The sequence below is a fragment of the Dendrobates tinctorius genome, unplaced genomic scaffold (assembly GCF_039654945.1).
Source record: "Dendrobates tinctorius isolate UK_male_01 unplaced genomic scaffold, ASM3965494v1 ptg000070l, whole genome shotgun sequence".
NCBI lineage: Eukaryota > Metazoa > Chordata > Amphibia > Anura > Dendrobatidae > Dendrobates > Dendrobates tinctorius.
Window position 1 is genome coordinate 81,376,605 of NW_027361738.1, and position 25,151 is coordinate 81,401,755.

General features: G+C 47.3%; 1 protein-coding gene across 7 annotated transcripts in view; it reads right to left on the reverse strand.

The window, feature by feature from the left end:
• Nucleotides 1-273: 273 nt before the first annotated feature.
• Nucleotides 274-25,151, reverse strand: part of LOC141095727 (uncharacterized) — a 44,935-nt gene continuing 20,057 nt past the window's right edge. For all 7 annotated transcript variants that reach the window (XM_073582001.1, XM_073581999.1, XM_073582004.1 and 4 more), the window contains 5 exons: nt 23,893-24,069; nt 23,425-23,545; nt 18,696-18,896; nt 3,247-3,459; nt 274-2,057 (listed from right to left, as the gene is read on the reverse strand). In XM_073582001.1, coding sequence (XP_073438102.1) covers nt 955-2,057; nt 3,247-3,459; nt 18,696-18,896; nt 23,425-23,545; nt 23,893-24,069 — 1,815 coding nt within the window. In that variant the 3' untranslated portion in view covers nt 274-954. The remainder of the gene's footprint in view (nt 2,058-3,246; nt 3,460-18,695; nt 18,897-23,424; nt 23,546-23,892; nt 24,070-25,151) is intronic.

Genomic DNA, 25,151 nt, shown 5'->3' on the forward strand with positions numbered 1-25,151 from the left:
ATTTTAATGCTTCTTTGGCCTTTTTGTGACAATGGATGCGTTTCTTACCGCTAAGGAAACGCTTAGCGGCTAAAAACGCAGCATGTTCATTAATTTTGCAGCTTAGTCCACGTTTTTAGCTATTTTCTATGGCCCAGAAGACGCGCGGAAAAAAACGCACGTTTTCTGGGAAGGAGTCCGGTTTTGTGTCAGGTTTAAAACACTACTGTGGGCACATAGCCTAATACCCGGCTTCAGGTACTGACCCCCAATTATTACCAATATAGTCAGTACTATAAGTACTTAGTGACATTTTATTATTTACTTTCATATGGATCCAATAAATAGGCAGAACCTGCTGCACATTAAAACTTTTGGTGTTGGGCTGCATTCACTCACCCACGTGTCGCAGACTATGATTTATAGACCGCCCATGAGTCTTCCTACCCGATCTCGGCAGCCTCTTAGGCATACATGAGGCTGTCTGGGTCATGTCAGACTGCAGCACGTGGGTCTGTGAATCTGATCTTAGTAGTATATCATGTCTCATGGGATCGATGGATTTGTCAGGGCTATGGAGTCCGTAAGCCAAACCTCTGACTCCTCAATTTCCACGACTCCAACGCCCTCATACCAGGGCTGTGGAGTCTGTAAGCCAAACCTCCGCCTCCTCAATTTCCATGACACCGACTCTACCAAAATGGGCTCAGACTCCACAGCCCTGGGATTTATGTAAAATCATCCTTGTGCATCCTCAGCATAAACTGTCTCGTCCAATAGTATCCCGACCAATAGCCATTTGACTGAGACCACTGACTAGTTGTAATGGTCAGGAGCCCGCTCAATGGGACAGAGTCCCTCAGGTCCCTACAGAAACCATTGGCGTGAGAATTCTAGTAGTCAGTACTGTCTTTCTTTTAGGATGCTGTCCTATTAACTTTTCAGATACCTTAAGTTATGTTTCTGGGTATAACCTCAAAGCGGATGTTGATCCGTATGCGTCCGCTGATGACGGCACAGATCTGATTTTTGCATAAAACCTTTCCCACATTCTGCACAACACAGAATCTTCTCCCCCGTGTGAAGACGCTGGTGTCGTGCCAAAGTGCTTTTGAGTGCAAAACTTTTCCCGCAGTCGTGACACGCAAACGGCCGCTCTCCTGTGTGAGTTCTCTGATGAGCAATTAATTTAGATTTATGTGTAAAACATTTCCCACACACCAAACACTGTTCCTCTCCCGTGTGGATCCGCTTGTGTTCGACAAGCTGCGATTTCTTTATAAAACTTTTACCGCACTCCGAGCAGGAAAAAGGTTTTTCACCCGTGTGCAGTCGCTGGTGCAGAATAAGTCCTGATCTCTGGGCAAACTTTTTATCACACTCCGAACAAGAAAAAAGTTTTGCGCCTGTGTGAATTTTAATATGTTCGGAAAGATGTGATTTCTGTGCAAAGCCTTTGTCGCAGTAAGGACAAGAAAACGGCTTCTCCCCAGTGTGAGTCCTCTGGTGACAGCGCAGATAAGATTTCAGCATGAAGCATTTCCCGCACTCGGAACAAGAAAACGGTTTCTCCCCAGTGTGAATGCGCTCGTGTCTCGTCAACGTCGCTTCCTGTGCAAAACACTGACCGCACCGATGACAAGAAAACGGCCGCTCTCCCGTGTGGGTTCTCTCGTGCTGGATAAGTTTAGATTTTTGTGTAAAACACTTCCCGCAAAATGTACACTGCTCTGCGCCAGTGTGAAGTTTTGTGTGTTGAATGAGTTGTGATCTCCTTATGAAGCATTTTCCGCACTCTGGGCAGGAGAATGGTTTTTCTCCTGTGTGTATGCGCTCGTGCATAATCAGTCTTGATCTAAACCTAAAACTTTTACCGCACTCCGAGCAAAATAGCAGCTCCTGGGCAGGGCCAAGGCAATCATCCCGGGCTAGGAGGCGTGTAGGCATCGGGTCCTGTATACTAAATTCAGAGAAGATAAAGGCTCTACTGCTCAGAGGTGTTGTATTTAAGTCATTTTCAGACTCTTCCATCAGGCCATCCCCTATTTCATGCTTTGGAGTCGAAATTTCTTGTGCACCTGTTAAAAAGAAAAACCGGATGAAGATATTTGTGTATGTTTTTTTACATGAGCAATTTCCTGGAATGACGTTCTACACCTCTAAACATTGAAACTGCAACTCCAAAAACTGAAAAGTTCTGGAATTATGGAGATCACGGGATTGAACCAGTGCTGCAACCATTTCCGCAAAATATTCCAGGAGCTATTTTTCAGCATAACACCCCCAGACCGCATGTTTCTCATGCTACTGTGAGTGGCCTAAACATGTTCTCATGGCTGCAGTGTCTCCGGCCGTCACATCTAGGACGTCATTGGTCAGTGATTACACAGGAGCTGACAGCAGTGGATCTTGATGATTTGCCTAAGTGCTTTCAAAGACAAAACGTTGCTCAGATGACCATTAATAACCTCGCGGATAGAGTCTCGGCTGCTAAGAGCGAGGATTTCTGTGCGTGAAATGTAGTTTTGGAAACTGAGGTTTGTGTTTTTACCATTTGAAGATCATGTCTCCATCCTGTGATTTCTATCATTCCAAGACTTTTCCTTCTTGGTGTTGCAATTATGTTGATGAGTGGATGTAGTGTATTCACTTGCTATGTCATGCAACAGGTAGGTGCCAGTTCATAGGACCAAAATTGGAACAGCATGGAATGAAGCATCACAGATGTGGCCACGTTGGTGCAGCCACAAATATGGCAGCAGTGGAGCAGAGATCAAGAATCAATTAATTTGTTACCAGCTTTAGAAAATCTGTAGGATGACGAAATGCACAGGTCATCCATATCAGGTCGGGGGAGATCAGACGGTCAGCATGGCTCCGTTCAAGGCTTGGCGGCCGATCACGGGTACGGCAGTTTACCTTCTAATCAATGAGCTGCCGTACCTGAGAACGGCCACAAAACAATGTACGGTGCTGCTCTGGTTCTGTTCGTGGCTTGAATCCAGTCGCTCCCTGAGCTACAAACAGTGGATCATAGTGATACCGTGTGTTAGACCACCACGGTCTTCGTATGGATGGCGGATCTTGAGGATAGACCTTCATTTTCTAAGTCCTGGAAAACACCTTTAATTTATAGATATTTCCCGCAAGCTTTCTAACACTGCTCCTGTTTTGCGATTTTACCAAAAACAATTTCCGCATTCAGCACACGGGGAAGGTTTTCTCTGCTGCGAACGCTCCTTGATTGAAACTTGCCAAAACATTTACCGTGCTCTGAACAAGACGATGGCTCCGGTGCTGCGCCAACGCAATCCACGTGGTCCGTGCTGCCTGCGTACGGTGGTTCCCGTTTAGTAAGGTTCAATGAGATGTAGTCACCTTCGTCCGAAGAGTTCATGGTTGTCGTACTCAAGTAAGTTGAAGGCTCTTCTATAAGGTCATCTTCTATTTCATGCTTGGGAGTCAAAGCTGGTTGTTCCCCTGTCAAAAATAAAACATTCAAGTGTTAAATTAAACTTCTTGTGTTTTTTTTCTTTTTGTAAGTCATCTGCCTTAGAAAATCCACTTCCATCAACTCTATTTGGGAATTCTGGGTTAACCCCTTCACCCCCAAGGGTGGTTTGCACGTTCATGACCGGGCCAATTTTTACAATTCTGACCACTGTCCCTTTATGAGGTCATAAATCTGGAACGCTTCCATGGATCTCGGTGATTCTGACATTGTTTTCTCGTGACATATTGTACTTCATGATAGTGGTAAAATTTCATTCAAATACCACCATGGTTACTTACCGGTAGCCGGTTTTTCTGGAACCCATGACAGCACCACCTGAGAGAGGGATCCGCCCTGCCAGGACAGGAACCTACTGAGACATAAGGGGCGGCACCTCTCCCCCACTTCAGTTGGGTTACAGAGCACTGAGAGGACTTCACGGTTAGTTACATGTTTAATCCAACACCACAACACTCAAAAAACACCCTACTAATTGTGCACACCCATATGGTGAAAAGGGGGGGGGAAATATACGGGTGCTGTCATGGGTTCCGGAAAAAACGGCTACCGGTAAGTAACCATGATGGTTTTCCCTTCACCCATGACAGCACCACCTGAGAGATTTTTGGAGATTCGAAACACCTTAGGGAGGGACCACCGCTTGCAGCACCCTTCTACCGAAGGTTAAGTCAGCAGAGGAGGATAGATTCAACCTATAGTGCTTAAAAGTGGTTGAAGGTGAGGCCCAGATAGCGGCCTTACAAATCTGTTCAATCGATACCTCTGCTTTTTCGGCCCAGGAGGTCGCCACGGCTCTGGTGGAATGAGCCTTGATGCCGTCAGGAATCGGGATACCACTAGCTGTGTAGGCTACACTAATGGCCTCCCTAATCCATCTAGCAATAGTCCCTTTTGAAACCCCATAGCCTTTCCTGGCACCCTGAAAAGCTACGAATAGGGACTGGGACCTCCTCCACTGGCTAGTCATAGATATGTATTCTACGAGAGCTCTCTTAACATCCAGATTATGGAATTTTTCCTCCCCCAGATTTTTTGGGTTCTCGCAGAAAGATGGAAGGACAATTTCCTGGCCCCGATGGAAATCTGATGCTACTTTGGGCAGATAAGCAGGGTCTGGTTCTTAACACTACCCTATCCTGAAAGACTTGCGTATAAGGTGGATTTACTGAGAGAGCCTGTAAATCGCTTATCCTGCGGGCTGACGTGAGGGCCACTAACAGGATTGTTTTTAGGGTCAGAAACTTTAGGGGTAGCTGATGTAATGGCTCATACGGATCTTTTGTAAGGGCTTCTAGCACTAGGTTTAAATCCCAGGGGGCTATTCTGGGTATTGGGTTAGGCCTAGCTCTATGGCAGGATTTAATAAATCTGGCTACCCACCTATTTGATGCCAATTTGCAGTTGTAGAGCGCCCCTAGTGCAGACACCTGAACTTTAAGTGTGTTCACTGCTAACCCCATCTGCAACCCCGATTGTAAGAACTCCAGGATGGCATTAATCGGGGGTTCTTTTCCTAACGGCCTACCTAAGAACTGCAGGAACTTATTCCATGTTCTGCCGTAGATGTTAGTTGTCACTGGTTTCCTACTCTTTAGCAGGGTGGCCACCAACTCGGGGGAGAACCCTCTATCCGTTAAAAGCGACCTTTCAAATTCCACGCCGTCAGATGGAATCCTTTGACCTGAGTGTGGAATATTGGACCTTGACCTGAGTGTGGAATATTGGACCTTGAGCTAGTAGGTCCGGGATTTCTGGCAGAACCCATGGGATCGGAGAGGGACATCCTTCATAGCAGAGCAAACCAGGGCCTTTTTAGACAAAATGGAGCTATTAGAATCACCCTGGCTTGATAGTTTCTGATTTTTCTGACAACTGTTGGGATCAGAGCCACTTGGGGGGAACGCATAAGCGAGCCTGAAGTTCCACTGGATGTGCAACGAGTCCACTGCCCATGGTTTTTCTCTCGGGTTTAGAGAGCAGAACCTGTTTGCCTGTTGCGTTTGTTGGCAAAGAGGTCTATCACCGGTTTCCCCCAAAGCTGAGTTATTTTTTGAAAAATGGACCGGTTTAGCGCCCATTCCCCCTGCTTCAGGGTATTGTGACTCAAGAAGTCTGCCTCTATGTTTTCTGCCCCTTTTATATGTAAGGCTGTCAAGGAGTGTAGGTGTTCCTCTGCTCTGCTCAGAATGTCTGTCGCCGCTTCCATTAAGGGGTGTGATCTTGTCCCTCCTTGGTGGTTGATGTATGCTGCCACTACCTTGTTGTCTGACATGATGCGTACATTTCGACCCTGGAGTAGCGGAATGAAGTGACTTAGGGCCTTGCTCACTGCCCACAGTTCTCTCAGGTTGGAGGATGCTTCCCTTTCTTGACGCGTCCAGGAACCCTGACCTATGATGCCCCTTAGGTGTGCCCCCACCCCGAGGAGCTTGCATCTGTTAAGATTATATCTGACGTCTGTCTGTCCCACGGTATTCCCAAGGTCAGATTTGTCTTGTCCAGCCACCAATTGAGAGAGTCTCTGGTTTTTAAGGAAAGCTCCAGCTTTCCTTCTAAACGCCCTCTTAGCGATCTTTGTGCTGTTAGTATCTCCCACTGGAGTTGCCGGGTGTGAAACTGAGCCCACGTGACAGCCGGAATACAGGATGTTAGGGTACCTAGCAGGGACATTGCTCTTCTTAAAGTCATACGTGGTTGGTTTTGGCCCGTGAAGGCTAGATTCTGCACCTTTTCTATTTTGGATTCTGGGAGCAGACACTCTTGCTTTTCTGAGTCTAGTACGAATCCTAGGAAGGTCTGTTTTTTTTAGGGGTTGCAATTTTGAAGTTGACTATCCACCCTAATTCCTGCAAGGTGTTGATCACCCGGGTCAACTGCGCTGTACAGTGGTCCTCTGAGCTGCCTACTATGAGAAAATCGTTCAGGTATGGTATTATGACCGTGTCGTGAATCCGGAGAAAGGCAGTCACTTCTGCTATGACCTTGGTGAAAACTCTCGGGGCTATAGATATGCCAAACGGAAAAGCCCTAACTGAAAGTGCCTTAGTGTGCCTTGAATATAAAGTGCTACCCTCAAGTATTTCTGGTAATCTGAGTGGATAGGGATGTGAAGGTCCAGTTCCTTATCCATAGATTGAGCCGTTTGAGATTTATGATTGTCCTGAATGTTTGATCAGGTTTTTTTTTTTTTTTTTTAATCAGAAAAAGGGGTGAATAGAACCCCTTTCCTTCCTGTATGCGTGGTACCTCGGAGAGTACCCGCTTGTCCATCAGGCTCAGGATCTCTGTTTCTAAAGCCACCTGCTCTTCGGTCACTTTCCTGATGGGTGTGATGACGGCAACGGGTTTTGGCTGACGAATAAAGGGAATTTTCAGGCCTTCGGTTAGGATCCAGGCGTTGGAGGAGATCTTCTCCCAAGCTTGGAAAAAGAGTGCCAATCTCCTCCCCACTGGAATACTGGCATCACTGTGGCGACTTCTTGAGGTGGAGGTGCCTCCACCAAACATAAATCCCGATTCTTTTTTTTCTTTTATCCTCCCATCTTCTCCTGTCAGCGGGAGGACACCCCCATTGAATCTCCCCCTCCGAAAGGGCTGTCTCCTCTGATCCATAGGGAATCTGGGGAAGCCTTTTTTCTTATCGCCTGCTTTCTCTAGTATATCGTCCAAGTTCTTGCCGAACAAGAATCGACCATCGCAGGGGAGAGAGCATAATTTGGCCTTGGACTGAAGGTCACCCGGACAGCCCTTAAGCCATAACGCACGTCTAGCAGCATTTGATAGTGACGCTGCCCTGGCTGTCATTCGGCATAGAGTCCGCCGAGGTATCGGCCAAAAAAGCTGCTGCCCCGTGCAAGAGATACATCTCCGATAAGATTTTCTCTTGGGACCCTTGAAGCCAGCTTTTCTTCTAACTACTGCAGCCAGATCATGAGAGAGCGTGCCGTGCAAGTGCCCGCTATCGCCGGTTTTAGTCCTCCTGCTGTCGCTTCCCATGCGTGCCTCAAATATGAGTCCGCTTTTTTGTCTAGCGGGTCTCTAAGAACCCCTGCGTCTTCCAGGGGCAGGGCTGACCTTTTGGAGGACCTGGACACTGCTGCATCTATTTTGGGGATTTTGTCCCATATCTCCGCATCCTTATGATCAAAGGGATATCGTCTCTTAGAAGTGGATGGAAGGGCCCCCGATTTTTCGGGCTTTTTCCACTCTTTCTCAATAAGTGCCAGGATTTTTTCGCTTACTGGAAAGGTTCATTTTTTCCTCTCCTGAAGCCCCCCAAACATAACGTCCTCTAGGGTTTTAGCCGCCTATTCTTCCTGTAGGCCCATTGTAGCTCTAATGGCCTTTAGGAGAGCGTCTGTGTCTTCTATAGGGAAACATGGTTTACCCCCCATGTCGCTGTCTGAGGAGGATGATTTTTCCGCCTGAGATGACATTGACGCGGAATCCGAGGGGGAACTAGGGGGATCCTTCCTGGTTTTTTTCCCTTTTTTCAATAGGGACTTAATTGAGCCTTCTATTTCTGACCTTAGGGCAGATATCAGATTTCCTGCGAAACTAGGCGCTTCCTCCGCCATAGTCCGCTGAATGCACGTAGCACAGAGATCTTTTTGCCACTCTCTTGCTAGGGGAGATTTACATATAGCACAATCCCTATTGTTCTTCTTGCTTCCCGCTTTTCTGGGCCTTTCCTACAGGGTGAAGCATACAACAGAAGCCCTATTAACATAATGCTATCATTCACGAAGATCACTCACCACCCGAAATCAAGGGTACCGGACTCGGAGGCTGCGTCGGGGCACGTGACCTGCGCTCTTTGGATCTTGAGAAGTCCCCCGACCTGCGGCTGGGGCGACTGCTGCTTGGAATGGCTTCCATGCTTTCTGCCAGAGGGCTGAGAGGGAGGCAGGGACGCTGAACGTTCCTGCTCTGACTCCATGTTGCACCGCCGTTTGCTGCCGCCTTCTCTTTTTAAATAACGCGCCTCCGCTCAGGTGAGCGTCTCTCCCCTCCCCCCTGCGACCGCCGGCCGACCGCTTCAGAAAGCCGGCGTCGCACCCGGCGCCATTAAACCGTCGCCCTTCTCTGACGTCAGCCGGCGCACCCAGCATGCAACGCGCCGCTGACGTCAGCGGCCGGAAGAAGCCAGCGTCTCTCCCCTGCTATGGGGATCGAGATGCGGCGTGCGCGAGGGGAGGGCGGCGCGGGCTTCCCGCAGACCCCGGGGATCCCACCGACGCCCACACGAACCCGGAACCCCGGAGGGCCCGGGGAAATGCGCATCTAGCACCCGACGGCCGACGCTGCAGGTGAGACACCTGTTCTTCCTGCGCTGGGTCCATCTTCTTTTCTTCGTCCATGACAGGTACCGCCGACAGTGGGGTTCCTTCCAGGACAGGATCCCAACTGAAGCTGGGGAGAGGTGCCGCCCCTTATGTCTCAGTAGGTTCCTGTCCTGGCAGGGCGGATCCCTCTCTCAGGTGGTGCTGTCATGGGTGAAGGGAAAAACTTGCGTTTATTTGTGAAAAACGGAAATTTGGCGAAAATTTCGCAATTTTCCAACTTTGAATTTTTATGCCCTTAAATCACAGAGATACGGCACACAAAAAACTTGATAACTAACATTTCCCACATGTTTACTTTACATCAGCACAATTTTGGAACCAAATTTTTTTTTCGTTAGGAAGTTATAAGGGTTAAAAGTTGACCAGCGATTTCTCATTTTTACAGCACCATTTTATTTTTAGGACCACATCACATTTGAAGCCACTTTGAGGGGTCTATATGATAGAAAATACCCACAAGTGACACCATTCTAAAAACTGCACCCCTTAAGGTGCTCAAAACCACATTCAAGAAGTTTATTAACCCTTTAGGTGCGTCACAGGAATTTTTTTGAATATTTAAAAAAAAATGAACATCTAACTTTTTTTCACAAAAAAAATACTTCAGGTTCAGTTTTTTTTATTTTACCAAGGGTAACAGGAGAAATTGGACTGCAAAAGTTACTGTGCAATTTGTCCTGAGTACGCTGATACCTGATATGTGGGGGGACGACTGTTTCGGCGCATGGCAGAGCTCAGAATGGAAGGAGCGCCGTTTGACTTTTTCAATGCAAAATTGGCTGGAATTCAGATCGGACGCCATGTCACGTTTGGAGAGCCCCTGATGTACCTAAACAGTGGAAACCCCCTACAAGTGACCCCATTTTGGAAACTAGACCCCCCAAGGAACTTATCTAGATATGTGGTGAGAACTTGGAACCCACAAGGGCTTTACAGAAGTTTATAACGTACAGCGGTACAATTAAAAAATCATATTTTTTCCACAAAAATGATCTTTTCACCCCAATTTTTATTTTCCCCAAGGGTAGCAGGACCCTAAAAGTTATTGTGCAATTTGTCCTGAGTACGCTGATACCCCACATGTGGGGGTAAACCACTATTCGGGCACATGGCAGAGCTCGGAAGGGAAGCAGCGCCATTTGACGTTTTTGGCTGGAATTGAGATCGGACACCATGTCGCGATTGGAAAACCCCTGATGTACCAAAACAGTGGAAACCCCCCACAAATGACACCATTTTGGAAACTAGACCCCCTAAGGAACTTATCTAGATGTGTGGTGAGCACTTTGAACACCCAAGGGCTTCACAGAAATTTATAATGCCCGGGCATGAAAATAAAAAAAAAACACCATGGTTACTTACCGGTAGCCGGTTTTTCCGGAACCCATGACAGCACCACCTGAGAGAGGGATCCGCCCCGCCAGGACAGGAACCTACTGAGACATAAGGGGCGGCACCTCTCCCCCGCTTCAGTTGGGTTACAGAGCATTGAGAGGACTTCCCGGTTAGTTACATGTTTAATCCAACACCACAACACTCAAAACACCCTACTAATTGTGCACACCCATACAGTGAAAAAGGGGGGGAATGTACGGGTGCCGTCATGGGTTCCGGAAAAACCGGCTACCGGTAAGTAACCATGGTGGTTTTCCCTTCACCCATGACAGCACCACCTGAGAGATTTTTGGAGACTTCGAAACACCTTAGGGAGGGACCACCGCTTGCAGCACCCTTCTACCAAAGGTTAAGTCAGCTGAGGAGGATAGATTTAATCTATAGTGCTTAAAGAAGGTTGAAGGTGAGGCCCAGGTAGCGGCCTTACAAATCTGTTCGATTGATACCTCTGCCTTTTCAGCCCAGGAGGTCGCCACGGCTCTGGTGGAATGAGCCTTGATGCCGTCAGGAATCGGGATACCACTAGCTGAATAGGCTACACTAATGGCTTCCCTAATCCATCTAGCAATAGTCCCTTTTGAAACCCCATAGCCTTTCCTGGCACCCTGAAAAGCTACGAATAGGGACTGTGACCTCCTCCACTGGCTAGTGGCAGATATATATTCTACGAGAGCCCTTTTAACATCCAGACTATGGAATTTTTCCTCCCCCAGATTTTTTGGATTTTCACAAAAGGATGGAAGGACAATTTCCTGACCCCGATGGAAATCTGATACTACCTTGGGCAGATAACTGGGGTCTGTTCTTAATACTACCCTATCCTGAAAGACTTGCGTATAAGGAGGATTTACTGAGAGAGCCTGTAAGTCGCTTATCCTGCGGGCTGATGTGAGGGCTACTAACAGGATTGTTTTTAGGGTCAAGAACTTTAGGGGTAGCTGATGTAATGGCTCATACGGATCTTTTGTAAGGGCTTCTAACACCAGGTTTAAATCCCAGGGGGCTATTCTGGGTATTGGAATAGGCTTAGCTCTATGGCAGGATTTAATAAATCTGGCTATCCATCTATCTGATGCCAGTTTGCAATTGTAGAGCGCCCCTAGTGCCGACACCTGAACCTTAAGTGTGTTTACTGCTAACCCCATCTGCAACCCAGATTGTAAGAACTCTAGGATGGCCCTAATCGGGGGTTCTTTTCCCAACGGCTTACCCAAGAACTGTAGGAACTTATCCCATGTTCTGCCGTAGATGTTAGTATTCACCGGTTTCCTGCTTTTTAGCAGAGTGGCCACCAGCCCAGGGGAGAACCCCCTATCCATTAAAAGCGACCTTTCAAATTCCACACCGTCAGATGGAATCCTTTGACCTGAGCGTGCAATATTGGACCCTGAGCTAGTAGGTCCGGGATTTCTGGCAGAACCCATGGATCGGAGAGGGACATCTTCCGTAGCAGAGCGAACCAGGGCCTTTTTGGCCAGAATGGAGCTATTAGAATAACCCTGGCTTGATCGTTTCTGATTTTTCTTACCACAGTTGGGATCAGAGCTACTGGGGGGAACGCGTAAGCCAGTCTGAAGTTCCACTGGATGTGCAACGAGTCCACTGCCCATGGATTTTCCCTCGGGTTTAGAGAGCAGAACCTTTCTGTTTGCCCGTTGTGCTTGTTTGCAAAGAGGTCTATCACCGGTTCCCCCCCAAAGCTGAATTATCTTTTGAAAAATGGACCGGTTTAGCGCCCATTCTCCTTGCCTCAGGGTATTGCGACTCAGGAAATCTGCCTCTATGTTTTCTGCCCCTTTTATGTGTAGGGCTGTCACGGAGTGTAGGTGTTCCTCTGCACTGCTCAGAATGTCTGTTGCTGCTTCCATTAAGGAGTGTGATTTTGTCCCACCTTGGTGGTTGATGTATGCCACTGCTACCTTGTTGTCTGACATGATGCGTACGTCTCGACCCTGGAGTAGCGGAATGAAGTGGCTTAGGGCCTTGCCCACTGCCCACAGTTCTCTCAGGTTGGAGGATGCCTTCCTTTCTTGAGGTGTCCAGGAACCCTGACCTATGAGGCCCCTTAGGTGTGCCCCCCACCCCGAGGAGCTTGCATCTGTTAAAATTATATCTGCCGCCTGTCTGTCCCATGGTATTCCTAAGGTCAGATTTGTCCCGTTCAACCACCAGTTGAGAGAGTCTCTGGTTTTTGAGGAAAGCTCCAGCTTCCCTTCCAAACGCCCTCTTAGCGATCTTTGTGCTCTTAGTATCTCCCCCTGGAGTTGCCGGGTGTGAAACTGAGCCCACCTGACCGCCGGAATACAGGATGTTAGGGTACCTAGTAGGGACATTGCTTTTCTTAATGTCATACATGGTTGGTTTCGGCCCGCCAAGGCCAGATTTTGTACCTTCTCTATCTTGGACTCTGGGAGCAGACACTCTTGCCTTTCTGAGTCCAGTATAAATCCTAGGAAGGTCTGTTTCTTTAGGGGTTGTAATTTTGATTTTTTGAAATTGACTATCCACCCTAACTCTTGCAAGGTGTTGATCACCTGAGTCAACTGTGCTGTACAGTGGTCCTCTGAACTGCCCACTATAAGAAAATCGTCCAGGTATGGTATTATGACCGTATCGTGAATCCGGAGAAAGGCTGTCACTTCCGCTATGACCTTGGTGAAGACCCTCGGGGCTATGGATATGCCAAACGGAAGAGCCCTGAACTGAAACTGCCTTAGTGTGCCCTGAATATAAAGCGCTACCCTCAGGTATTTCTGGTAATCTGGATGGATAGGGATGTGATAATACGCATCCTTTAAATCGACTACGGCCATGAAGCAATCTTGATGTAGCAGCTTCACTGCTGTAGTCACTGATTCCATCTTGAAGGTCGGGTTCCTTATCCAAAGATTGAGGCGTCTGAGATTTATGATTGTCCTGAACGACTGATCCGGTTTTTTTATTAGAAAAAGGGGTGAATAAAACCCCTTTCCTTCCTGTAAGCGTGGCACCTCGGACAGTACCCGCTTGTCTATCAGGCTCAGGATTTCTGTTTCTAAGGCCAGTTGTTCTTCGGTCATCTTCCTGATAGGTGTGATGACGACCACGGGTTTTGGCTGACGAATAAAGGGGATTTTCAGGCCTTCTTTTAGGATGCTCAGAATCCAGGTATTGGAGGAGATCTTTTCCCAGGCCTGGAAAAAGAGTGCCAATCTCCCTCCTCCTGGAATACCGGCGTCATTGTGGTGACTTTTTTGAGGTGGAGGTGCCTCCACCAAACATAAACCCTGATTCTTTCTTTCTTCCTCCCATCTTCTCCTGTCAGCGGGAGGACGCCCTCTATTGAATCTCCCCCTCCGAAAGGGCTGTCTCCTCTGATCCATAGGGAATCTGGGGAAGCCTTTTTTCTTATCGCCTGCTTTCTCCAGAATATCGTCCAAGTTCTTGCCGAACAGGAATCGACCATCGCAGGGGAGAGAGCACAATTTGGCCTTGGACTGAAGGTCACCCGGACAGCCCTTAAGCCATAACGCGCGTCTAGCAGCATTTGATAGTGACGCTGCTCTGGCTGTCAATCGCATAGAGTCCGCCGAGGTATCTGCCAGAAAAGCCGCTGCCCCGTGCAAGAGATACATGTCTGATAAGATCTTCTCTCTTGGGACCCTTGACGCCAGCTTCTCTTCTAACTGCTGCAGCCAGATCATGAGGGAGCGTGCCGTGCAGGTGCCCGCTATCGCCGGCTTTAGACCTCCTGCTGTCGCTTCCCATGCGTGCCTCAAATATGAGTCCGCTTTTTTGTCCAGCGGGTCTCTAAGAACCCCTGCATCTTCCAAGGGCAGGGCCGACCTTTTGGAAGATCTGGACACCGCTGCATCTATTTTTGGGACTTTGTCCCATACCTCCGTATCCTTGTATTCAAAGGGGTATCGTCTCTTAGAGGCGGATGGAAGGGCCCCCGATTTTTCAGGCTTTTTCCACTCCTTCTCAATAAGCGCCTGGATTTTCGCGTTTACTGGAAAGGTTCGTTTTTTTCCTCTCCTGAAGCCCCCCAAACATGACGTCCTCTAGGGTTTTAGCCGCCCTTTCTTCCTGTAGGCCCATTGTGGTTCTAATGGCCTTTAGGAGGGCATCTGTATCTTCTACAGGGAAACATGGCTTACCCCCTGTGTCACCATCTGAGGAGTCTGAGGAGGATGATTTTTCCACCTGAGATGATACTGACGCGGAATCTGAGGGGGAACTAGGGAAATCCTTCCTGCTTTTTTTCCCTTTTTTCAATAAGGACTTAATTGAGCCTTCCATTTCTGACCTGAGGGCAGATATTAGATTGGATGCGAAACTAGGCGCTTCCTCCGCCATAGTCCGCTGAATGCACGAAGCACAGAGATCTTTTTGCCAGTCTCTTGCTAGGGGAGATTTACATATAGCACAACCCCTATTATTCTTCTTGCTTCCCGCTTTTCTGGGCCTTTCCTACAGGGTGAAGCATACAATAGAAAACCCCTATTAATATACTGTTAACATTCACGAAGATCACTCACCACCCGTAATCAAGGGTACCGGACTTGGAGGCTGCATCGGAGCACCTGACCCGCGCTCTTTGGACCTTGAGGAGTGCCCCGACCTGCGGCTGGGGCGACTGCTGCTTGAATGGCTTCCATGCTTCCTGCCAGAGGGCTGTGAGGGAGGCAGGGACGCTGAACGTTCCTGCTCGGACTCCATTTTGCACCGCCGATCTACAGCTGTCTTCCTCCTTTTAAATTGCATGCCTCCGCCTGGTGAGCGTCTTCCTCCCCTCCCCCCTGCGACCGCCGGCTCAGCGCTTCAGAAGCCGGCCGGTGTCGCACCCGGCGCCATTACACCGTCGCCTTCTGCTGACGTCAGCCGGCGCACCCAGCATTCCAAGCGCCGCTGACGTCAGCGGCCGGAAGACGCCAGCGTCTCTCCCCTACCACGGGGATCGAGATGCGGCGTGCGCGAGGGGAGGGTGGCGCGGTGGGGGCTTACCGGAGCCACAGGGATCCCATCCACGCCCGCACGAACCCGGAGCCCCAGGGACTGCGCTTCCAGGACCCGACGGCCGGCGCTACAGGTAAGCTACCTGTTCTTCCCGCGCCGGGACGGGCCTGGGTCTTTTATCTTTTTCTTCGCCCATGACAGGCACCGCCACAGTGGGATTCCTTCCAGGACAGGAACCCAACTGAAGCGGGGGAGAGGTGCCGCCCCTTATGTCTCAGTAGGTTCCTGTCCTGGCGGGGCGGATCCCTCTCTCAGGTGGTGCTGTCATGGGTGAAGGGAAAATCGTATTTTTTCCACAAACATGATCAATTTGTCCCCAATTTTTTTATTTTCCCAAGGGTAACAGGAGAAATTGGACCCCAAAAGTTGTTGTCCAATTTGTCCCGAGTACGCCGACACCCCATATGTGGGAGAAAACTACTGTATGGACACATGTCGGGGCTCGGAAGGGAAGTAGTGATGTTTTGGAATGCAGACTTTGATGGAATGGTCTGCGGGTGTCATGTGCGTTAGGAGAGCCCCTGATGTACCTAAACAGTAGAAACCCCCCCACAAGTGACCCCATTTTGGACACTAGACCCCCCACAGAACTTATCTAGATGTGTGGTGAGCACTTTGAACCCCCAAGTGCTTCACAGAAGTTTATAACGCTCGGACGTGAAAATTAAAAAAAATCATTTTTTTTTCCACAAAAATGATATTTTTGCCCCCAATTTTTTATTTTCCTAAGGGTAACAGGAGAAATTGGACCCCAAAAGTTGTTGTCCAATTTGTCCTGAGTAGGCTGACACCCTACATGTGGGGGTAAAACACTGTTTGGGCGCATGGCAGAGCTTGGAAGGGAAGGAGCACCATTTGACTTTCAACGCAGAATTGGCTGGAATTGAGATCAGACGCCATGTTGCATTTGGAGAGCCCCTGATGTGCCCAAACAGTGGAAACCCCCAATTCTAACTCCAACCCTAACGCCAATACACCCCTAACCCTAATCTCAGCCCTAACCCTAATGGGAAAATGGAAATAAATACATTTTCTTTTAAGTTTATTATTTTTCCCTAACTAAGGGGGTGATAACGGGGGGGGTTTGATTTACTATTTATGGCGGTTTTTATGTTTGGCGGCTGTCGCACGCTAAAAGACGCTTTTTATTGTAAAAATAGTTTTTGCATCACCACATATTGAGAGCTATAATTTTTCCATATTTTGACCCACCGAGTCATGTGAGGTCTTATTTTTTGCGGGATTAGTTGACGTTTTTATTGGTACCATTTTCGGGCACGTGACTTTTTTGATCGCTTTTTATTCCGATTTTTGGGACGCAGAATGAACAAAAACCAGCGTTTCATGAATTTCTTTTGGGGGGGGTGCGTTTACACCGTTCCGCGTGCGGTAAAATTGATAAGGCGGTTTTATTCTTCGGGTCAGTACGGTTACAGCGATACCTCATTTAGGTCATTTTTTTATGTTTTGGTGGTTTTATGCAATGAAAACTATTTTATATAAAAAATAATTATTTTTGCATCGCTTTATTCTGCGAGCTATAACTTTTATTTTTTCGCTGATAATGTATGGCGGCTCGTTTTTTGCGGGACAAGATGACATTTTCAGCGGTACCATGGATATTTATATGCGTCTTTTTGATCGCGCGTTTACACTTTTTGTTTGGCGGTATGATAATAAATCATTATTTTTTGCTTCGTTTTTTATTTTTATTTTTTAAGGGGTTCGCTAAAGGGGTTAACTAATGGGACAGTTTTATAGGGCGGTCGTTACGGACACGGCGATACCTAATATGTGTACTTTTATTGTTTTTTCTTTATTTCCAAAAAAATGGATTTATTGGGGGAATATTTTTTTTTTTTTTCTAATTTAGCGATTTTTTTAAAAATTATTTTAACACTTTTATTTTTTTTTTTTTTAACTTTATTACATAGTCCCAGGTGGGACTTCACTGTCCTGTGACAGATCGCTGATCTGTCACATCACAGGCACTACTGCAGACTTCCTCATGCCTGTACTTTGCAGGCACTGAGGAAGCCAGCTCCCCGAAGGCCCCCGTCGCCATTTTGGATTCGGGAAGCACGGAGGGAGCCCCCTCCCTGCCGATGCTTCCCTTTAACCCCCGGTACACCGCGATCATGTTTGATCGCGGTGTGCAAGGGGTTAACGTGTCGGGGGCGGTCCGTGACCGCCCCTGACACATTATCACAGCTGACACCCGGCACAATCAGCTGACACATGGGCGCCGCTGATCACGCTAGACGTACTATCCCGTCCATGGGCATAGGGGCCCGGGTCCCATGGACGGGATAGTACGTCTGATGTCAGAAAGGGGTTAAAAGGAGTTTCCAGATTGATTTTTTTCTATACATCTTCTGTGAAAAAAATTAAAATTAGTGTTACTTATTCCACACCGAAACCGCATTTCCTCTGCTATCCCCAGTAGTGGTAAAGTCACGACTGCAGCATGGAGAGAGGCAGAGGGGGAGTAATGCTGAATAATGGGGTGAGGAGAGGCCCTATATGAAGGAACCTTAACTTTCAGTAAGAGTGGACAGCAAAGCGTTTCTAGCGCCTTGAGGATCCCAACCTGACTGATTATACGGACATCCCATAGATTGAAAACTGTGTAAAGCTTAATTTCTCCCATGTTATAGCTACAGGGAATAAGATATATAATTGGCACATTGCTATGCAGATTAGAGCCAATCGCTTGGGGCCACAGCAGTAGAATTAACATAAAACATCCGCTTACAAGAGGTGACAGCAGCGGGATTTACACGGTACATCCGATTACCAGAGGCAGGGCTGTGGAGTCGGTAAGCCAAACCTCCAACTCCACAGCAGCGGGATTTACACGTTACACCCGCTTACCAGAGGCCACAACAGTGGGATTTACACGTTACACCCGCTTACCAGAGGCCACAGCAGCAGAGCTTAAAAATTTACATCTGATTATTGGGGGTCACATCAGCAAACCTTAAAAAACCTTTAAGTAATTTCGTTAGGTTTGTTCTGGTGAATGACCACACTCCCAGAATAGATTTGGGGACCAAAAAGTTTTAGCAAAAACTATGCAAATTGCCTCTTCAGAAAGAAAGAGGACTTTTACTCTACAGCGCCACCTATTGGTAGTAGCGATCCTACAAGTCACAATCAACCCTTTAACGAGTCTTGCAATATGACTTAGGATAAGTCATTGATTGTGACTTGTAGGATCGCTACTACCAATAGGTGGCGCTGTAGAGTAAAAGTCCTCTTTCTTTCTGAAGAGGCAATTTGCATATTATTTTCCCAGAGTAGCATTGCACGGCGAATAAGCCTCCTTACCTTGACAAGCCAGAGCTGGCATGTCACTCTCCGCAAGGAGACACCTTACCTCTTAGACCTTAGCAAAAACTAGTGATAGGTGGGAATGTCAATCTGCAACAAGTCTTGATCAAAAAGTAAAACATAAAACATACCACACTCTGAGCAAGATGATGGCTCCTGTGCCATCCCAATAAGTTCCTCCGGGTCCATGGGGTCAGCAGATATTGGCTCGTCAGATGAGACACAGGTACCATCAAGCGGAGACTTTATAGTTATGGTAGTCCGGTCATATAAAGGCTTTTCTAGGAAGTCATCCCCTGTATTGTGTTTGGGAGTCCATAATAGTGTTTCATCTGTCCAAATACATTTTAAAAAAAAAAGTTTTAGGGGTGCAAACTTAAAAACATTTCCACCATATAAATACAACACAGTATTTCTTATAAAAAAAATATTTAACATTTTTAAACTAGGAATGAACGCTCAGACTTAGGAATAAAATCTTATCTTCATAGATGGATGGTGTCGGATAGAGCCTCTAAGCAAATTTGCAATTTGCTGATTATTAAAATTGGCACCTGTTCTTGAGATATTAACACTTGTTTACAGGTCGTTGCCTTGGAGACCGACCCCTGCTGATAGTCAACAGAACATATGTAGTCCTTCTTTGACCACTTCACCACCTGGCTACTTCATTTCCTTTCCGCGGACATCCCTATCATCATGGGCGACTTAAACATCCCCATTCACACTTCCCTCTCGGCTTCCACTAAACTTCTATCACTTCCTCCTTCGGCCTCACTCAATGGTCTTCTACAGCCACCCACAAAGATGGCCACACACTGGACCTCATCTTCACCCACCTCTGCTCCCTATCTAACCTCTCTAACTCACCTCTTCCTCTCTCTGATCACAACCTTCTCACATTCTCTTCCCTCTCCACCCCATGTCTACAATCCCCACCCCACAAACTTTCACACCCTCGCAGAAATCTTAAACACCTTGACCTACACTCATTCTCTGAATCCCTCCTCCCTCTCACAGATACAAGTTCCTTACACAATGCGGATGACGCTGCTGCTCTATATAACACCACAATAGCTGTAGTTTTGGAATCTGCTGCTCCACTTACTCATACCAAAGCTTGCAAAATCAACAGACAGCCCTGGTACACCAGCCTGACCAAAGAACTGAGGCGAGCTTCCAGGGCTGCTGAGCGCAGATGGAAAAGATCCCACTCCAACGAGCACTTCATCACATTCAAACAGTCCCTCACTACTTTCAAGACCACACGCGCTGCAGCTAAACAAACCTACTTCTCATCTCTCATATCCTCCCTGTCTCACAACCCTAAACAGTTATTCAACACCTTCAATTCTCTCCTCCGTCCCCCAGCACCTCCTCCCTCCCCACTCATCTCAGCTGAAGACTTTGCCTCATTTTTCAAGCAAAAGATTGATAACATCAGAGACAGTTTTGGTCAACAACCCCCAGAGCCCCTCCTCCCGACTTCCCAGCCCTCCACCTCCAAAACCAACTTCTCCACCATTACAGAAGATCAACTCTCCTCTCTACTCTCAAGATCTCACCACTTGTACACTTGACCAGATCCCTTCCCACTTCATCACAAACCTCACCACAGTCTTCATCCCAACCCTAAGGCTAAGTGCACATGCTCCGGAACTCTCGCAGAAATTACCGCGAGAATTCCGGAATTCCATTCCGCGGGAAAATCGCATTTTAAATTCCCGCGATTTTCCCGCAGAAAAACTAGCATTTTGCAAGCGTATTTAGCTTGCAAAATGCTAGCGTTTTCCAAGCGATCTGTAGCATCGCTTGGAGAACTGATTGACAGGTTAGTCACACTCGTCAAACAGTGTTTGACGAGTGTGACCAACTTTTTACTACTGAGGCCGCCTATGCAGCATCAGTAGTAAAAGATAGAATGTAAAAAAAAAAAAAAAAAAAAAATATAATATGGTGATATTCTTACCTTCCGACGTCCCGCGCATCCGTTCCCAGTAATCCTTTGCGAAAATGCCCGCGATGACGTCAGTTCTCGCGGGATCGCGATGTCTCGCGGTAATTCGCGATGACGTCGCGTGAATGACCGCGAGACTTCGCAATCCCGCGAGAACGGACGCCATCGCGGGCATTTTCGCAAAGGCTTACTGGGACCGGGAGCGTGGAGAGAAGCGGGAATGCTGCACGGGACGTCGGAAGGTAAGAATAACAATATTTTTTATTTTAAATTCTATTTTTTACAGGGATATGGTACCCAAAGCCTGGAGGACAGTCTCCTCTCCTCCAGACCGTGGGTACCATCCGCAAATGTTCTGCTTACTTTCCGCATGGTGTGCACAGCCACATGCGGGAAGTAAGCGGAACAATGCATTCCTATGGGTGCGGGATCGCCGCGATTCCGCAAATTAATGAGCATGCTGCGGTTTTTACCGCGAAGCGATTCCGCCGCGGTAAAAACCGCAGCATTAGCACAGCATTGCGGAATCCCATAGGAATGCATGGGATGCTTATTTTTCGCGGCAAAATCGCGCAGTTAAAACCGCCACGGAAACGCAAAAAAAACGCGAAAAAAACGCCACGTGTGAACTCAGCCTAACCCATCTCTTCAACCTATCACTAACAACTGGTGTTTTCCCCTCAAGCTTTAAACATGCCTCAATCACACCTATCCTCAAAAAGCCCTCTCTTGACCCAACCTCTGTATCTAGCTATCGCCCTATATCACTTCTCCCCTATGCCTCCAAGCTACTGGAACATCATGTCTACCTTGAACTGTCCTCCCATCTCTCTCCTTGCTCCCTCTTCGACCGCTTACAATCTGGCTTCCGGTCACACCACTCCACTGAAACTGCCCTTACTAAGGTCACCAATGACCTCTTAACCGCTAAGAGCAAGCGACACTACTCTGTCCTCCTCCTCCTGGACCTGTCGGCTGCCTTTGACACAGTGGACCATTCCCTATTTTTTACAGACCCTCTCATCCCTTGGCATCACAGACTTGGCCCTATCCTGGATCTCATCATACCTAACAGACCGGACATTCAGCGTCTCCCACTCACACACCACCTCCTCACCTCGCCCCCTATCTGTCGGAGTCCCACAAGGTTCAGTCCTAGGACCCCTGCTCTTCTCCATTTACACCTTTGGCTGGGACAGCTCATAGAATCTCATGGATTTCAGCATCATCTCTATGCTGATGACACACAGATCTACATCTCTGGACCAGATATCACCTCCCTACTAACCAGAATCCCTCAATGTCTGTCCACTATTTCATCCTTCTTCTCTGCTAGATTTCTGAAACTTAACATGGACAAAACAGAATTCATCATCTTTTGCCCATCTCACGTGACCCACCTAACGAACCTATCCATTACAGTAAATGACTGCCCACTCTCCCCAGTCCCACAAGCTCACTGCCTCGGGGTAATCCTTGACGCTGATCTCTCCTTCAAACCACATATCCAAGCCCTTTCCACTTCCTGCCGACTTCAACTCAAAAATATTTCACGAATCCATTCATTCCTCAACCAAAAATCTGCAAAAACCCTAGTCCATGCCCTCATAAACTCTCGCCTTGACTACTGCAACCTCCTGCTCTGTGGCCTCCCCTCGAACACTCTTGCACCCCTCCAATCTATTCTAAACTCTGCTGCCCGACTAATCCACCTGTCCCCCCGCTATGCCCCAGCTTCTCCCCTCTGTCAATCCCTTCACTGGCTCCCCATTGCCCAGAGACTCCAGTACAAAACCCTAACCATGACATACAAAGCCATCCACAACCTGAGTCCTCCGTACATCTGTGACCTAGTCTCCCGGTACTTACCTGCACGAAACCACCGATCCTCACAAGATCTCCTTCTGTACTCCTCTTATCTCCTCTTCCCACAATCGCATACAAGATTTCTCTCGCGCATCACCCCTACTCTGGAACTCTCTACCACAACATATCAGACTCTCACCTACCATCGAAACCTTCAAAAAGAGCCTGAAGACCCACCTCTTCCGACAAGCCTATAACTTGCAGTAACAACCGATCGACCAAACCGCTGCATGACCAGCTCTACCCTCGCCTACTGTACTTTCACCCATCCCTTGTAGATTGCGAGCCTTCGCGGGCAGGGTCCTCTCTCCTCCTGTACCAGTTATGACTTGTATTGTTTAACATCATTGTACTTGTTTTTATGTAAACCCCTCCTTACATGTAAAGCGCCATGGAATAAATGGCGCTATAACAATAATAATAGTGCTTACAAGCTCTTTTATATTGAGCTTGTAAGCACTGTTTTGAAGTTGTTAAAATAGCGCTGTTATCTCCTAATCCCAATCAGTTTCAGCGCAGTGCTTACAAACTAGACTGCAGCGATGGTGGTCGTTCTCCTGGGCAATGAGTGGTAAGCAAAATAAAATTCTTAATATCTCAAGAATAATTGCAAAGTTTTAGAAGCAGCAAATTGCAAAAAAGTGCTTGTTTTCATGAGCTCTATCTGACAATATCCATTTATGAATAAGGGGTGAAACCCAGAGGCGCCAAGTGAGAGGTCCATTGAAGTGAACAGGAGCTGAGCTGTTGTACCGAAGAACGGTCAATACACAGAGTACAGACTTGTGCTGGTCCAGTTCTTTAACCTTATATTTCCGGTGGACGTGGGACCGGTTACTGGATCGACGTTGGGGGACCCCACTGATCTGATATTGAAAACTTATCCTAACGATAGGGATGTGTTACAATAACGATCAGATACCACTAGGATTTTCTTGTAAACTATACGTCTGGGACAAACCTCTGAACTCCAGATGGATCCATATCAATGATCGGCACCATTAAACCTCTGTTAGATAGAGGCATAATCTCCTCACCCTGTAATGGGAGCCGCTGGTCCTCCAGGACGATGTTCTTGTACAAATTCTTGTTTTTATCTATGTAATCCCATTCTTCTATAGACAAGTACACGGCGACGTCCTGACACCGCACAGGAACCTACAATGTACGAGGATACAGATGTACATCTATGATCAATGACCGTTATCAGTATGGTTGAGATGGAGAGGGGTGGATGCAGTACCCTATAAGAAAGGTAACCTGCAAGTATCTGTAAAGGGGGTGACAAGCGGAAGATGAGCTACAAAAACACTCACATTAGAAAAATCATCACAATGGGGTTAATTCAGCAGCCAGCACATGGATCTCATAATACATCAGCAGCAGGTGGAACAGAGGTAGACGAGGAGGCAAGGATTGCATCTTATTTTTTTATAACACCTTTTGTCAAAGAAAACTATAAAGGAACAGTAGAAGCAGCAAATGCCGTTCACCGCGGTGCTCACCTCTCTGGTCAGCAGCTGGATTATCTGGTTACTGAGCTGCAGAATCTCCACGCTTTTTTGAAGGCTCACGTACTCAGCAGTTGGTACTCGGACAAGTTCTTCGGCCTCGCTCCTTCTTCCTGGGCTGATACTTGACACGATATGATCTACATAAGTCTTCCTCACTATTGTGTAATCCTGAAAATGACGGCACAAAATTATAAAGCATTGAGAGTAACTGTAAACCAAGGAGTCCCCGAACCTTCTGACATGCCGCTACAAGACATGGTTCGAGGCATTTCGAAGTTAGAACAATTTCTTCAACAAGAGAAAGACCAAAATATAAGAAGTTGGTCAAACTTCTTAAATCAGAAGAACCATAATATAAGAAGAATTTGGTCCAATTTCTTCATCAGGAGACCCACAATGTAAGGCTACTTTCACACATCAGGTTTTCGGCGTCAGGCGCGATCCGGCAAATGTTTCGTAAAACCGGATGTGACGGATCCGGTTTTCTGGCGGATCCATCTTTTTCTGGACAGACAAAACCGTATCCGTCTCATCCGGTTCATCCGTTTTTCTATCCGTTTTTCGACGGATTACACCGGATCCGGTTTTTAAAATTGACCCTTGTGGCCTTCCGAACGGGATTGGCTACTGGAAAACTATATATAGCATGTTCCTACAGCCCTTCTTTGACAGGTTGTAGAGGAGAAAGTGCAGGTTGGAGAGAAGAGCAAGTTACTGGCGAAGATGGATGTTGTCATTGGAAATATTTTGAAGAATTTGGCGGATTTTACAGCGGAGGCAAATCGTTTGAGGGTGATTGTTCTGGAGAAGGAGAGAGCGAGACAGCAGCGCATCAGGCATCGTAGACGACGTTTGTGGATCCACCCCATCACAGCCAAGAGAATGACGCGTGGGGTCTATTCTACACTATGCATGGACCTTCGACGAAACCCGGATAAATTTTTTGGATATGTTAGGATGAAAATGGAGAATTTTGATTACTTGGTGGAGCGCATTGCACACCTCATAAGAAAAGCGGACACCTATTGCCGCTTCTCTGTTTCACCCGCAGAGCGTCTGATGGTGACTTTAAGGTAAGCCACATTTATTGGATATGATCGCATCAGAGCACACTTTCACTGCAATCTTGTTGGTGGTAATTTGTATCTCCAAGTGTTATAGGTCAGTTTTGGTATGTAATGCTGTGATTTAAAACTAATTTATTGTTTTTTAATTCCCCACAGATTTCTTGCAACTGGAGAATCCCTTTC